The sequence below is a fragment of the Colius striatus genome, chromosome 11 (genome assembly GCF_028858725.1).
Source record: "Colius striatus isolate bColStr4 chromosome 11, bColStr4.1.hap1, whole genome shotgun sequence".
Classification (NCBI taxonomy): Eukaryota; Metazoa; Chordata; class Aves; order Coliiformes; family Coliidae; genus Colius; species Colius striatus.
In genome coordinates this window covers 2,084,716-2,099,186 of record NC_084769.1, presented here as the reverse complement: position 1 = coordinate 2,099,186, position 14,471 = coordinate 2,084,716, and the positions used below count along the sequence as shown (strand labels likewise).

Below are 14,471 nucleotides of genomic sequence, written 5' to 3'. Positions count from 1 at the left end.
ACTTTTGTGTTACTCATCTCCTACCGAAGGCTGTACGCTACAGGACTGGGTTACAGGAATAGTCTGGTTCCTGGAGCTGAAAGCAGACCAAAGGCGGGATGCACCTTGTTAAACCCTACAGGCCACCGAGCATGAAAAGTGAGCTGATGTATTCAGCATTTATCACTTTTCTCTGATCATGAACGGAACATTCATGCTTCGAGACTGTGAGCACTGATCTATGGCTTCTGTTAGAAAACATCTGAAGATGTTTGCTGGTTGCTTTGGGGTTTTTTGTCTTCAAAGGTGCAGCTCTGAGCTCTACCTGAAAACTTCATATGACCGAAGAAATAGAGGCTGGACTGCAGAGCAGGAGGATACTCAGGGGTGGCTGGCATTATTAGATAGTAATAAATTCTTTCAGCTGACATGTATGTTTTCAGTATGTTGTCAGAAAACCCCTTCCTAAGACACCTGATAACTGAAAGGTTTGGCCTTGGCTACCCTCACGCTCCCATCAGCACAGCCTGCTACCTTTGTCGTATCAACACCAGTCCCTACCTTTTGCCAGTCAACTGGTGCAGTGAAGAAACAGCTTTGTTTGCTGTCAGCACACATTAAACCTTTTGAGAGCAGAGCCATGGATGCTCTCAGAACAAACTCGCTCAGAGCTTTCCTTGCTCTAGGTCACACCCCCAGTGTCACTCTTCTGACCCCACAGTTGCCACGAAAAGGCGACTGCAGCCTCCTGGCCTCGGGTTCCTGCGCACAGCCAGCCAGCAGCCTCTGCCCCCCTTGCTTCTGAAATGCAGGCTGATACTCTCTGGGCTCAGAAACCTCCCTCCTCTTGCTTTTCCCCCTGCATAATTGATAACCAAAGGCTGGCCTGCCCGGGAGGGTGCCTGTGCAGAGGGGTGTAGGCTTACAGCTCAGCAGATCCCATGTCGCGTCTCTCCGTGGGTCGATGCTGCCAAGGTCACTCACTGAGGCTCCATGTGAGGAGCTGCCACGGGAAAGGTGCCCTTCTCCAAATTCACACCCTTGACTAACTGGGGAGCAACTTCTACCACATTATCCCCGAATTTTCCTTACAGCATCACGTTTTACAGCAGTGGTAGGCAAAGTCCACACATTGCCTTTGCAAATGCTCCTTCCCACATTTACTTGTCCCAGGCATCTGATTTTGATATATAATCACCTCATGAAATGCAACTCTTTCTGTGCTCTCACCCTCTGTCTTCCCTGCAGTAATTTACCTCTCTGGCTGCAACCTGCTCCTTTCTAAAACACTTCCTGCTTCCCTGCCTTGTTTGGGGTCACTCTGATCCTGCTCTTTAGCTCCTGAGAGGTGTGAGCCTGGCACAAACCTGCCGCAGCTACATGTTGGTCTTTTGCCTCAAATCACTTTTGATCTTGTGGTGCACTTGGAATGATAAACTGCAGCAATGGACTTTAAAATGCAAATCCAGCCTGAGAAACACACATCCCCAAAACTTCAACCAGAGGATTTAAGCCTGTTTGCTGAAACGAGACTAAACTCTTTCACTTCGACTCATCTCCCTCTATGCCACTTAACTTCACCCTGATGACCTGCAAGAAGTTAAACCAGAAATTTCAGCTCTCAGTAAACTGGAGTCCAAGGCACCATCAAGGAAAAAAGGGATACTCCTCAGTCCTGATCAGGTGAAGTATGTACAGACTGTCCCAGCTAATCTGTATCCTCCTCAGGTGTGAGTGTTACACGAGGCTCTGGGCTTCTGGTACTCAGTTCCCCAAGGTATCGGGCCAGAGGAGTCGCCAGGTCGTAAGAAGTTTTGATTCTTAACAAATCATAAGCACCTAAGTTAGTTTCATCCCTGGCATTTGTGTGAGTGCTCTGTCATTCCCATACCACATCACTGCAGTTACAACTGCTGCAGGTGCTTCCCAAGGCTTGCATTGGTATAAAACCTCGGGCTGGATGAGCACTTCTGAGGGTGGCAGCCTTTAGTGCAAGAGAACCATGTAACGGATCAGAACTCTTCCTGAACACTGAGGTGGCGCTGAAGGCCAGACCCTGCAGGCTCTGGTTGGGCATCATTCACTCAGGGAGAAATTTACCCCTCTGCAGAGAACCAGCACCATTCAAGTCCCACCTACGCCTTCACAATTGGGGTGAAGTGGGGATTAAGTGATGCATACCTTCAGCCAGCCCACTGCACAGGGGTGATTTTCATCTTCAGTGTGAGTTTTCCCTAAGTAAATGGAGCAACATTTCACAGTTACTGCTGGTGTCCATTGATCAGAGAGAAATAAATGCCTGAAAAAAATTCTGTGGATACACCCAGTTTGCAAAATGAATCTGAAGAGGTGAAAAGTTCTGCAGATGGTATTTTATTGTCATGAAGGGATGGAAAACTGAAATCTTAAGGCTAGTGAAAATGGAAACAACAGTTTACATGTGCATGTTATTAGTGACAGAACAGCGCCTGTGCATTCAGCCAGTCGGGACACGGCGACTTACTGCTCCCAACACAACCAAGCGCGGCATTAGGGATGTGAGTATCAAGGACCATGCACCTGCAGTGAAGTGCAATTCACTCACAGCAAAAACCAGCTTTGTGTTACTTGAACACACTGAACAGTGTGTTCACCATCCCCTCCAAAACTGTTACCTGCTTCCAGACACTCTACAAGCAGAGCAGAGGTTAGATTTGTCAGGCGAGCCAGCCGTTGCGCATCTCATTTGCTCAGCTCTGCTTTCGACGTACATGACAAAGTGCACGCTCCTGGGAAGCCTCACTCACACACACACACACACACACACACACAGAGAACTCCCTCAGCAACTTTCAGACTTAGAAGCTGGCTGCACTCCTGGCCTGCTCCAGCATTCAGAACTATCAACCAAAAAGCGTTTGCTGTTTTCAAACTGAGGAGAGCACGTACTTCTCATTAAGGACTATTTACATGCCACGAGGGAAGTGTCAAAGGTCAGCCGCTTTTGAGCTATCCCTGTGGAAAAAAATGGTCACAAGGTTTTGGTTTCTTTTCTTTTCCTTTTTTCCCATGGGAAACAAACAAACAACAATGCATTTTATTCACACTCAAAAAAGAACTCAAAAAGGTGAAGGCATTTTGCTGACACAAGAGACAAGCATGGAGGTTTGTCACCCACAAGTGAATGCTCGGTGAAGTTATGAGGGTAGAAATAAAAGGGATTGTTACAGACACTTGCTGTGCATTCTTAAAGACAGCAGCTGCCAGTCCAAGTGCTGTCACACACTGCACAGGCTCAGGCTCACTCTGGCAGGGTCCCCTTCGCATCGACATTTATTCCAGATTAAAAAGGCGGCCGTTAGCTAACAGAGCTGTAACAGCACTCAACGGAGCATCCCTGAACTGCTCCTCCAGGACTCGCTCCTTGCCAGGACCATTCTGCCCATTTCATGTCCCATTAAAGCCAGAGCAGCCCCAGTGCTTCAGCACTCAGCCGACGCTGCTTCTCCAACCACGAGCGGCCTTAGTTTGCCTTCCTGCTGCTGGCAGTGGCCAAACAGCAACCAGCAACTCACAAAGCAAGTTATGCCACGTGAAACGTTCTAAGCTCCCTTCCCATAGCTTCAAAAGTACCCACCTGCTGTGGAGCGTGGGGCTGGGGCGCGTGTTCGTACCTGTAATCCAGAGATGGCAGCGGGATAGGGTGAAAGTGCAGTGGATCCCAAGTTCCTCCCGAGCAGAGGAGTCATGGGTGTGCTACTGGTGGTGTGAGTAGCACGCCAGTATGCCTCCAGATACTCTGCCAAGTGTTCACAAGCATCTTCGAGCTGATTTTCATCCAAAATTACATCAAACATTTCCTGATCACAACAACAAAGTTTGGTTCATTACAACGTTACAGGTGAGAGTTAAACAAGTCTCAGCACACTTTGAAATTCAATGCATAAGAACCAGAGCCAGGGACTGCAAAAGAAAATGATACCAGTGGGTTGGTAAAGGGATCAAAAGCTCTCAGAAGTCACCATGTCCTCCCAGTGAGCTTCACTCAAGGCTGTCTGAGCCCCACCATGCTCAGAGGCACAGGATGCCTTTAACTCATGTATTTTGCTCTCAGAGAGGAGCTGAAGCCAGATGTCAGAGTAACACAGAGGTGCTCTGCATTGGCTTGGGACCCAAGAACTCATGCACACTTCTCTGGCCCTGAGAACACAGCTGCAGGGTGCCAGTGCCCCCAGTTCAGTGGGGGATGTTCCATGAGCCCCGGGCACTGCAGGGCACCCCCAGGCACACACCTGCAGCTGGGCATTCTCCAGCAGCCACAGGAACCTCCGTTCTTTGCTCTCCAACTACCTCCATTTCCGCCTGTCTGGACAGCCTCAGCTCTCTGCTCTCCAACCTGCAAGGCTGCAGGCACAGCTTTTTTCTAGGGGGTGGCACCGAGCCCTGGTGTGAGCCCCGGGGCCTGCCCCAGCCCTGCTCCTCACATCATTTGCCATGGAAGGAAGCCAAAGCCACGTGGCTTCTGTGCCACCCAACAAGCCAAAGGGACACTGTGCAGACAACCATTTCAGGTTATCAGCATGACAAGTGCTGAGAGCAAACAGCTGATAATGAAGCATCACAAGCTGAGTCCCTTCGAAAGAAATACACCTATTTTCAACAGTGACATTTCATACCTCAGCTCCACTCTCAACACAAGCCCCAGAGGGGAAAACAAAAAGCACTGTGTAAATAGCATGGGAAATGAAACCCAAGTGCAGGTGTTCAGAGTAACTGAGACAAACCACAGGCTGCTTTTCCTCCGAGCACACTTACAGATCTACTCTCTACACAGAGAGCTGCCACTGCTAGAACAAGACACAATACTGCAGGAGGAGTTTATCACAGATCTTGAACATGCATCTAATTCCTGCCCAAAGCCAGTCCAGAGCTTCCTTTAGTGCTAAAGCCATTGAATTTAATGTGTTCTCTCCCATCAGCCTGGCTGAGAAGTTTCCTCCTTGGCAAGTACAGAGTCACCTTCTAGTAAGAATACTCCAAACACTACACCCTTTGGTCAAATCCATTGCTGCTTGCTTTGCTCCTCTGTTTATCTACACCCTTTATACTCTGCCATTTAAACACATGCTGCCACACTACACAGTCCAGCATAGAACCACAAAATGGTTTCAGCTGGCAGAGCCCTTTCAGCTCATGGAGTGCAGGCTCTGTCCCAGCCCCATCACCCACCAGCCCATTGCCCTCAGTGCAACACCCACCTGGCTCTGAAACCCCTCCAGGGACGGTGACTCCAGCACCTCCCTGGGCAGCCCTTTCCAATGCCTGACAGCCCTGGCACCAAAGAAATTCCTCCTCACATCCAGCCTGAACCTCCCCTGGTGCAACTTGAGGCAGTTTCCTCTTGATCTATTGCTTGTTACCAGGAGAACAGACCAACCCCACCTCGCTGCAGCTGCCTTTCAGGTAGTTGTAGAGAGTGAGAGGGTCTCCCCTGAGCCTTCTTTTCTCAAAGCTAAACAGCCCCAGATCCCTCAGCCCTTCCTCATCTGAGATGTGCTCCAAATCCTTTCCTAGCTTGGTAGCCCAGCTCTGGATCCTCTTCAGCTCCTCCAGCTCCCAGTGCACAGCCAAGGCTCCAGCTGACGTACCTCAGCCACCCAGCTCTGTGGTTGTGCATAGTTTCAGGGGCTATTTCTGACAGTGATGTCTGTTAAATTGAGGTTGGGGAAGAAAAACTCAACAGCTGCAGCAGAGCTCTCCCCTTCCTACCAGTTAACTGTAAAAGAGCAGTGGGACTGCTCAATGAGAGCAGCGAGAGCCTCCCAGGCTGCGCTTTGGAGAGCACCTGGGAAAGCGCCAGGATCCTGATTCCACACCTCTGTGCTGTCTTACAGGGAAAATAACTTACAGAGGAAACACTCGGGTTGTTCCTTGCATTGAACAGTTCTGCTCAGAGCTAAACCACCTTTCTATGCATTGAGGAAGAACCTTTAAGGAGATCCTTGCTTGGAAGGGTCAGGGAGTGAAGCAATCTCTCCCCACCATTGTTACCATGTGAGCATTTCCCTGTAAGTGACAGACACTGAAACTGTGGCTTTTCCTGAAGAGAAGAGGAAACCAATTGCTGTTGTCAACCCCACGGGAGGGTGAGGGAGATCCAGCCCCCAGAGGGTGAGGGACATGCCTTAGGAACAGCCATGGGCAGGCCCACATTGCATCCTGCTCTTGGGGCTCAGGGAGGGTGAGCTCAGGCTCTGGGGGAAAAGATGCCCCAGACAGAACTGCAAGGAGGGAGCTGGATCTGAGAGGGAACTTCAGCTTGTAGATCCATCTGCTGTACTGTCTGATTTTACTGACAGCAATGCAGGTTGGTTCTGCCATTGTCTAGGCTCTGTTGAACAGACCAGAGGGATATTTACCCTCTCCTAGCACTGACATGAATCCAAAAGTCCAACAACAATGAAATGCCAATGAACTGTGTATGTTAGCACAGCTCATGTGTGTTTGAGCCCTCTAATGTCCCTGCCTAATGCTGTCACACAGTGACAGGCACGCTTAGCACCGGCTTGAGCAGCAGCAGGGAAAGATTAGCAAGGAATTAATAATGAAAGCAGTTCCTGAAGTATGCCAAAAGACAGCTATTTTTAACATGTCTAGACATCCAGCACCCCCTGACTCCTTAAGGCTGGCTGTCAGCAAATAGGCACCGTCCCTGGAGGGGTTTCAGAGCCGGGTGGGTGTTGCACTGAGGGCAATGGGCTGGTGGCTGATGGGGCTGGGACAGAGGCTGCACTCCATGAGCTGAAAGGGCTCTGCCAGCTGAAACCATTCTATGAGTCTAAAAAGGGAGTTTTTTAATGGTTTTCAAATATCTTCACCTTAAACAAACACTCTCTGTGCAGGAATCTGAGCTGCAAGCCAGGTGGAGCCCTAGCAGTATGCTTGCACTTCATTAAATCATGGATCAGCTCTATCCCTTAACTTAGCCAAGCCCATCACCTCCTTTGGAGTGCTCCAAGTCAGCAGGAACTTTCTTGGAAGCCCCCAGTGCAGCAGTGCCCCAGTGGCTGCTGCAGCAGGCCATGGTGTGAGGCAGGGCTGGAGGCAGCCTCAGCGAGCACAGGGCTGATGGCTGGATGCTCGGCGACAGCTCACTGACAGCCACAAGCTGCAGGCAAATGGGTGCAGGTGCAGCTCCCTTTACCTTGGCTCACATCCACAGGCTTTTGGAGCAATTATTCTGTGCTACAGGAAAGTGTCTGGTTTTGTTTTGGTTCACAGGACCTGGAGGGTTCATGGGAATTCTCCAGCATCATTGCAGGAGAGAACCACTGGTAGAAAACTGTGTGTGAGAGACACATGACACAGCTGAGCTCTACAGAGGAACTGAGACAGCCTGAACCTGTTCCCCTGCTGCTTGAACAAGGATGAGACAGCAACTGCAGCCAGCTCACAGGTCTTTGCAGCACCAGCCCCGGGAGGATGGGTGCAGCTGCCACCACTGGCCTTTGGCAGCCTGACCTCTGCACCAGCCACAGCAGGAGGGTGCCTGCAGAATGCACCCTCACCAGGGAAGCACTGAGCTGCCCAGGGCACTGCAACAACAGCATCTGCCTGGAGAAGTCAAGGTACATTCCCACACATAACACCACCTTTTCTGGATGATTTAAATTCTTGGTCTCTGTCAAGCACAGGAGGAATTTGAGTCGTATCTCTCACTCTCTTGGGTCCTGCCCTGGGGTCACCCCAAGCCCAGGCAGCTCCAGGCTGGGGCAGAGGGGCTGGAAACTGCTGCAGGGAAAGGGCCTGGAGGGGTTGGTGCCAGTGGCTGAACAGGAGCCAGCAGCGTGCCCAGGGGGGCAAGAAGGCCAAGGGCATCCTGGCTGGGATCAGCACTGGGGTGGCAGCAGCCCCAGGGCAGGGATTGTCCCCTGTGCTGGGCCCTGGGGAGGCTGCAGCTCTCCACACAGCAGCTAGCAACTAGCCAAGGTCTACCTGATGGCAGGAGGCAACCTGAAACAACTGCTGGGCAAGAGGAGAGAGGGAGAGAGCGAGCTGTCCCTTTCTGCTGGATGGAGTGCCACTGAGCCCACCAACAGTGTGGCAGCTGAAGGCTGTGAGAGCACTGGGCCTCAAGCAGATGTGGCTCAGCCTCAGTCCCTACCGTGGCAACAGTTACAAAGCAAGGTCCAGGGCTGTCATTTCGGAGCAGTGCCCAGACATGCCTGAATTATCCTTGTAAGGCCAGTGGGGAGAGGAGAGGGCTGTGAAGTCTGGTATCTCAAGAGGTATGTAAAACCAAGTCAAGCTGCATGGGAACAAATCCTGGTGTGTCATTACTCCAGAAGGAAAGCTGCTTCAACTTTGTTACTTTCATTTGAATTGAGAACAAAAGCCATCAGAAATGGAGGCAATCTCTTTAAGGTGAACACAGACAAGACAAAGGCTTTTAGAGGCATTATCTGACCATTAGGGATGGGCATTCTGCTGATCCAAGCTCCCAGCTCTGCTCCTGCACCATTCAAAGACACTTCTTGTGTCAGCACCTGGCCTAAGTCAGAAAGCACAACTGTGGAAACCTTCCCCGTGTCTGTCCTGAATTTCTCTGAATTCATCTGATTCCTCCTCACAGTTCTTTGGCTTGAGAAAGATGGGCAGTCAGCAAGCCATAGGCTGGGCCCTCTGAGCAGTCCCCTGGCACCACAGCAGCGTCTGAGCTGCCAGCCCAATGCCACACACAGCTATTGCACTGTCAAACCAACTCCTCATCCCAGCTGGTTTCCACTGAGCAGCGTTCTCTGTCATGGAAACCAGCTGTGGTTTCCAACAGCAAAAGCAGGTTTGAGCTGCCCTGTCCAAACACCTTTACAGCTCTTGTGCAGAGCACCTGCCTCACGCCCTGCCTGGGCCCTCTGCTCCCTCAGCAGGGCGATGGAGCCAGCAGTGCCTGTGCTGGAAGGGTGGGTGAGCAGCCACCCTGCTCTGGTGAGGTGAGTGGACTGTGTCAGGGGTCACATGCCTGCAGACACAGCACCCACACTGCACAGACCCCCAGTGCAGCTGAAGGAAAGGCCTCTGCAGCCTCTCCTCCAAACAGGAGCCCAAGGCTTTGTGCCTTTGTGTCCTTCAGAGCACTGCTCCACCAATGCTGCCAGTGCTCACCTGCCACTTCTGCACTATTGACCCAACCCCTTGCCAAAGATCATCCCAAGCAGGGGAGATAATCAGGTTGAAAGTATCAAACACCTTGTTTCTTGGCAATCAAAGGTGAGGGAGGGCTGCAGCTACAGGGCTGCCTGAATCACCACCCAGGGAAGTGAGAACAGACCCACTGGGCTGTAAAGGACCAACACAGCAGAAACCTTTACAACTCCACGTATCACAAGGCCTTTAGCCTTTCTTCTGTACTTACTGGTGGGCACTGTGCAAGTTTATCAGCTGCCACCAACTGAACATTCAAGTGTTTACTTTGTGACTTTCCTCTGGATTTAATCAGCCGCTGCAAAACCTGACAGAGGAAAAGAGGAAAAGGTGAGTGTGAGAATACGTCTGCACCCAGCTCAGCCTCACACCCCACTGCAGCATCACCCAGTGCACAAGCTCTCCACTGTGTCTAACAAAGTGGATAAAACACTGTCCTTGCATAGAAGCATGAGCCTTTCTGATAACCTCCCTGCAAGCTCTGCCCTTTCTCCCCTCTGCCTCACGTCTCATCCCTTGCAAATCTTGCAGGTGCAGCCTGAGCAGTGGTTTTGCTTTATCCTACTTGAAGCAATGGGTTTTGACAAATGTAATCTTCTGGAGGACTATAGAAATCATGTATATACAGAATGATAGTGGCTGGCTGCGTTGACCATGGCACAACAGTAGCAGCACGTTGTGTGGTGTAGCAGGGAGGCTGGAACTGAATCTGCTGGGAGGTGTATTTTGGGTACAGAAGGTGTTTTCCACACACAGTTCATGTGACTTGGAGGCTTTTCTCCTAGTGTGTTCATTGCTAGAATTTAAGGGGAGGAAAAATTAGGAATCCTGACTTATTTCTGTGTTAAAGCTTCAAAGCAAATTACAGGCTCACAGAACAAGAGGATGTTTGTTAAGTAGAAGGATCTCTAGAGGCCTCTGTGCCAACCCCTCGCAGTAAGGCTGGTTGGATCAGACTGCTCAGACCCTTGGCCTCTTCCAAGGAGATCCCACCACCTCCCTGAGCCAGGATTGACTCATCTTTGCTCATCCAGCTGATGCTCTGTGGCAAGGGCACGCTGCTTGCTCCTGGCTGAGTTGTTACCACCAAGACTCGGGGGTCCCTGGCTGCAGAGCTGCTCCCCAGCCAGCCAGCCCCAGCCTACTTCAGCCCAGTGCAGGACTGGCCATTTGCCTTTTCTCACTTCAAGAGGCTCCTGCCAGCTGGTTTCTCCAGCCTGCCAAGGCCCCTCTGAATGACAGCCCTGCCCTCTGGCACATCAGCCTGCCCCAGAATGAGCCATTGTCCCTAAACTTGTTCATTAACAAAGGCCATGAACAAAAGTGTTGAGCTGATCCCTGACACCACTGGTAAGCAGTGCCAGCTGGACTTTGTACCTCTGACCAGCACCTTGAGCCTGGCAGCCCACCCACTCCTCCCAGAACCTTCCCAGATCACTATGAGCTTTGAAAGGTAACAGAGAGGAGCTTTGCAACGGCACAAGGCTGCTCCTTCAGATGACTCCCATCAGGTCCCTTGGTCCTGCCTGGTTACTTTGGGGTCTCCAGATCAACCTTCTCCTGTGGGTCCCTGCCCCACACTTTGCTTTGCTTTCCCTCTGCTTGCCACGTCCTTTTTGTTACACTTAGGATCTGTAACTCCAGTTGAGCTCTGGTTTTCTTAACTTCCCCCCAGGTGTATTCCTGCTGGGATGCCTGTCCCCACAGCCATGGTGTGCCTCTCCTTTGTGTCTCAGGCTGCTGAGTGCTCAGCCACGCTGCTCTCCTGCCTAGCTCTGTGCCCAGCTCCACTGCCTCCAGCTCCCTGTGCAGTGAATGTGCTCATCCTGAAGGTGAGACACGTTACCTTTGGAGAAGACACTTTAACGTGGACGATAATTGGTGCTAAAGATGTCTTGATAAGCTGTGCAGGGTGATTGATAGTGTCTGCATCTAAGACAACCAGTTGTAAGGACCTTGCCAGCTCAAAGATTCTTTCAATTTCACTCTGTACTTCAGCTGGTAGAGGAAAAGAAAACAGGTGAAAGCCACTTAACCCCAGCACTGCTTAGACAAAACCACCAGCACCCACTTGTTTTCACAGACAGACATCCAGTAGATGAACTCCAGATGTGAATTCATGTAGTTTCCATAAAATAACCCATTGCTCAAGGCAATTTAAAAAGATAGATGTTACCTTTGAGACAATTCTGTGGCCTGAAAACATGGTACTATGTTCCTTTATAACATCAGGGTACTTAAGCATTGTGTACAACGAAATACACGTTTCTGCTGACTCCAAACACACCCAAGCACACGTCCCCAGCCTGCCAAACAGCTCACAAGGCCTAAGGTGTTTTATTTTAGACAGCAGGTGATGCATGGAGATTGCTTGAAGCACTTGTTGTTCTCAGATTGTAGTTCTGAGTCCATTTAAACGGGAGTCTGTGTGAAAAGAAGGTCTGTGCCCTCCCAGATCCATAAGCACAAAGAACATGTGTATGTTAAACAGTTGGCAGAGTAATATCTTGCAAGACCCCAATGGCAATGCTGACACCAAAGCACTTTTGTCTGAGAAAGGAGGAGACACTTACTTCCATGTATATCATATTTCTGATGCACATTGTTCTGACTCCTCCTGATCACTCACATGCAGGTGATGAGTTTTAAACAGAGAAACTCAGCACAAACTGAAGCCTGTAACTTACAGCACCAAAGCACAAGAGCTGTCTGTCAGCAACTCATGTGCATTTGATTTGCCTAAGGGCTGTTGCACAGAGCACAAGAAGATTTAACACCCACTTTTGCAGCACTTGATTCTGGGGTGCCCACTCCTGCACTTAGAATGTCAACTGGCAGTGAAGGGTCCTGTGACCTGTCCCTCGAGCTCAGCCACCCAGGATGCCAGCAGTTCTCATTAAGAGCTTTTTCTCCCTGAGACGACTGAAAACCAACTTCTCCACCTCCTCAGATGCTCAGAGGCTGGGTTATTGGCACACATATCCTACACAGACATGAGCAGCCTTGTGAAAGAAGGAAGAATTCAGCAGGCCTGTGTAACCCAGCAGCCATGAAGCTGAGAGGAGAGGGTGGGAAGATCCAGAGTCTCGGGGGCAGACAGCACAACTAAGCTGTAGCTGTTCAAAAATAAACCAGCCTCAGGGTCAGGAGCAACACGTTTACTTCTTGGTCTCTGGCATCTAGGGGAACCTGCTGTAGCAGGGGGTTGGGCTGGATGAGCTCTGGGGGCTCTGCCCACCCCACCAGTGTGTGATGGTGCCCTGGAATTCAAAGCACGAGGCTGGGAAGAGGGAGCTGTGAGAGCAACTCACCCTGGGAGGAAAGAGCACTGACCAGAGCTTCTGACTGCAGGCCTCTCACTCACCTTTTGCAAAGAGCAGCTCTACCCATGCTTGCTGTGGCCCAGGTGAGGCTCAGGCAGCACACTGTGCTCTGCTGCTCCTCCTCAGGCAGCAAAAATTGCCTCCCGTTTGTGGTGTTCAAAGTGAGACATTAAAACACTGTCGACTGGTTTGAAATTGCAGAGCTGCTGCCACCTTGAAGGCTGAAATCCTGCCACCTTCCCCCAGCCTGTACCCACGCTCAGAACTGCACCTGTGGCAATGTCTTACCTAAACTGGATCTGGTGTTGGACCGCTCAATTATTGCCCTCTTGCTTGGATTGTTCAGGACAGACCTCTTAGCAAGGGAAATGTCAGCTGTCACTCTGGTTATTGATATCCTAGGAGTAGGAACACAGGACAGAACACAAACAGGCGTCATTTTTCCAGTGCACTGTGTATGATTTACAGCTACATTCCATTCCAAAGGGCACATACCATGAGATACCCCTCAGATATGTTTTCTATGTCATCACTACAGATGATGCCATCAACCAAAGAGAAATGCTGCATATCTGTAGAGTACTTTCTGTTCCCTACCCTGCTGTACACTGTGACATACAGTTTCTGCTGTTGTTTAATGCATTCCTTAGCTCTTCTCCTTCCCAGCCCACCTCCTGCACAACTTCACACGGCACCATCAGTACCATGTCAGCTTTAGACCATATAGATCAGAACAGAGTCAGAGCAGGGACAGCACCTCTCTTCCCAGACAGTTCAAGCCCTGATTAACCCTGCCATTGCTGGGAGGTGAGGAAGGGCCATGTTTGGGCACCTAGGCAGAGCCAGCTGAGTGCCTGGGATCACTGCAGAAGGCAGCTTGCTTCAGGAGACTCCTCCAGCACTCACCCTTCTCTCCCAGACGGGGCTAAATGACTTGGTGGAACAAGGAAAGAGTAAGCTGAGCCACAGCCACCTCTACTGCTGGAGCCCTCTCTTTAACTTAAGGTTTTCATTTGATCCAACAGTGAGCTGACAAAGAGACAAAAGGTTACAAAACAAGGGCCACAGGCTGTCACTTCAGGTAAAATCCACCGAGGAGGGCTGTGATGAGCCAAAGAGCCATGGACAATGGGAAACAGAGCAAGCTGGAAACTAGCAGCTGTTGCATTGAATGTACAGTTTCTGCAGCTCAAAGGGAAATGATCAGATGAAGGGTTAAAAAGAAGTGCAAATGTTCTTCTGCACAAGACACAAATCAATGTGCTGCCAGAGAATCCAGCAGAGACCAGAAGTACAGGTGAGTTTAAAAGAGGAATGGGAGCAATTGATGCACCGTGGGTCTAGATGTGGTGATACAACACAGGGGTGCAGATGGCACCTCTGGGAGCTCCTGGATCTCTGACTGCACCACAGGAAGGACCACAAATGCTCACCCACTGCCACAGACAGGCAGCATCTCATTCTCGCTGAGTAAGAAGCAACCCTGAGTCCCACCCTTGCAGAAAGATGTCACAAACAAGAGCTGTGTCTTCACTGTGCTTTGTTCACATGCTGTCTGGGGTCAGACCTGCGCTCTGCAACTGTGATTAAACACAGTGCAACGTAGGAAATGCTGCTGCCTGAGCCTCTGGGCAGCCATTCCCTGCATGCCTCACGCCAGCCAAGCTTGTGCAGGCTCCTTTCAGCAGGCCTGCACAACACAGCCCTCCAGCCTTTCCTTCAGTTCACTGCCCACAAGAGGATGTGGCAGTTACAACAGGAGGAGCTGACAGAAACCAAGTGTATTAAGAGGTAGGGAAGGAGTCTTGCTAGCTCAAGTCTTACTGAACATTGTGAATAGCTCCTCCCTGGACAGTCATTGTCCATCTTGGTAACGTGGATCTGTCACAGAAATGCAGAAGAGATGGGGAAAAAAGGAAGAGTGGGGTGGGAGAGAAAGCCTGTAAAGGCACCAGAGTTGGCAGGAGGAGCAAGCAGCAGCTGAGGCAC

At 50.6% G+C, this 14,471-nt stretch overlaps 1 protein-coding gene across 1 annotated transcript in view; it reads right to left on the bottom strand.

Moving 5' to 3' along the window:
- The window catches only part of CACNB4 (calcium voltage-gated channel auxiliary subunit beta 4), a 60,448-nt gene that overhangs the window by 3,272 nt on the left and 42,705 nt on the right, over positions 1 to 14,471 (bottom strand). The window contains exons 9-12 of the mRNA XM_062004407.1: positions 12,771 to 12,880; positions 11,006 to 11,157; positions 9,371 to 9,466; positions 3,633 to 3,818 (exon numbers count right to left, since the gene is read on the bottom strand). Of these exons, the coding sequence (XP_061860391.1) occupies positions 3,633 to 3,818; positions 9,371 to 9,466; positions 11,006 to 11,157; positions 12,771 to 12,880 (544 nt within the window). The remainder of the gene's footprint in view (positions 1 to 3,632; positions 3,819 to 9,370; positions 9,467 to 11,005; positions 11,158 to 12,770; positions 12,881 to 14,471) is intronic.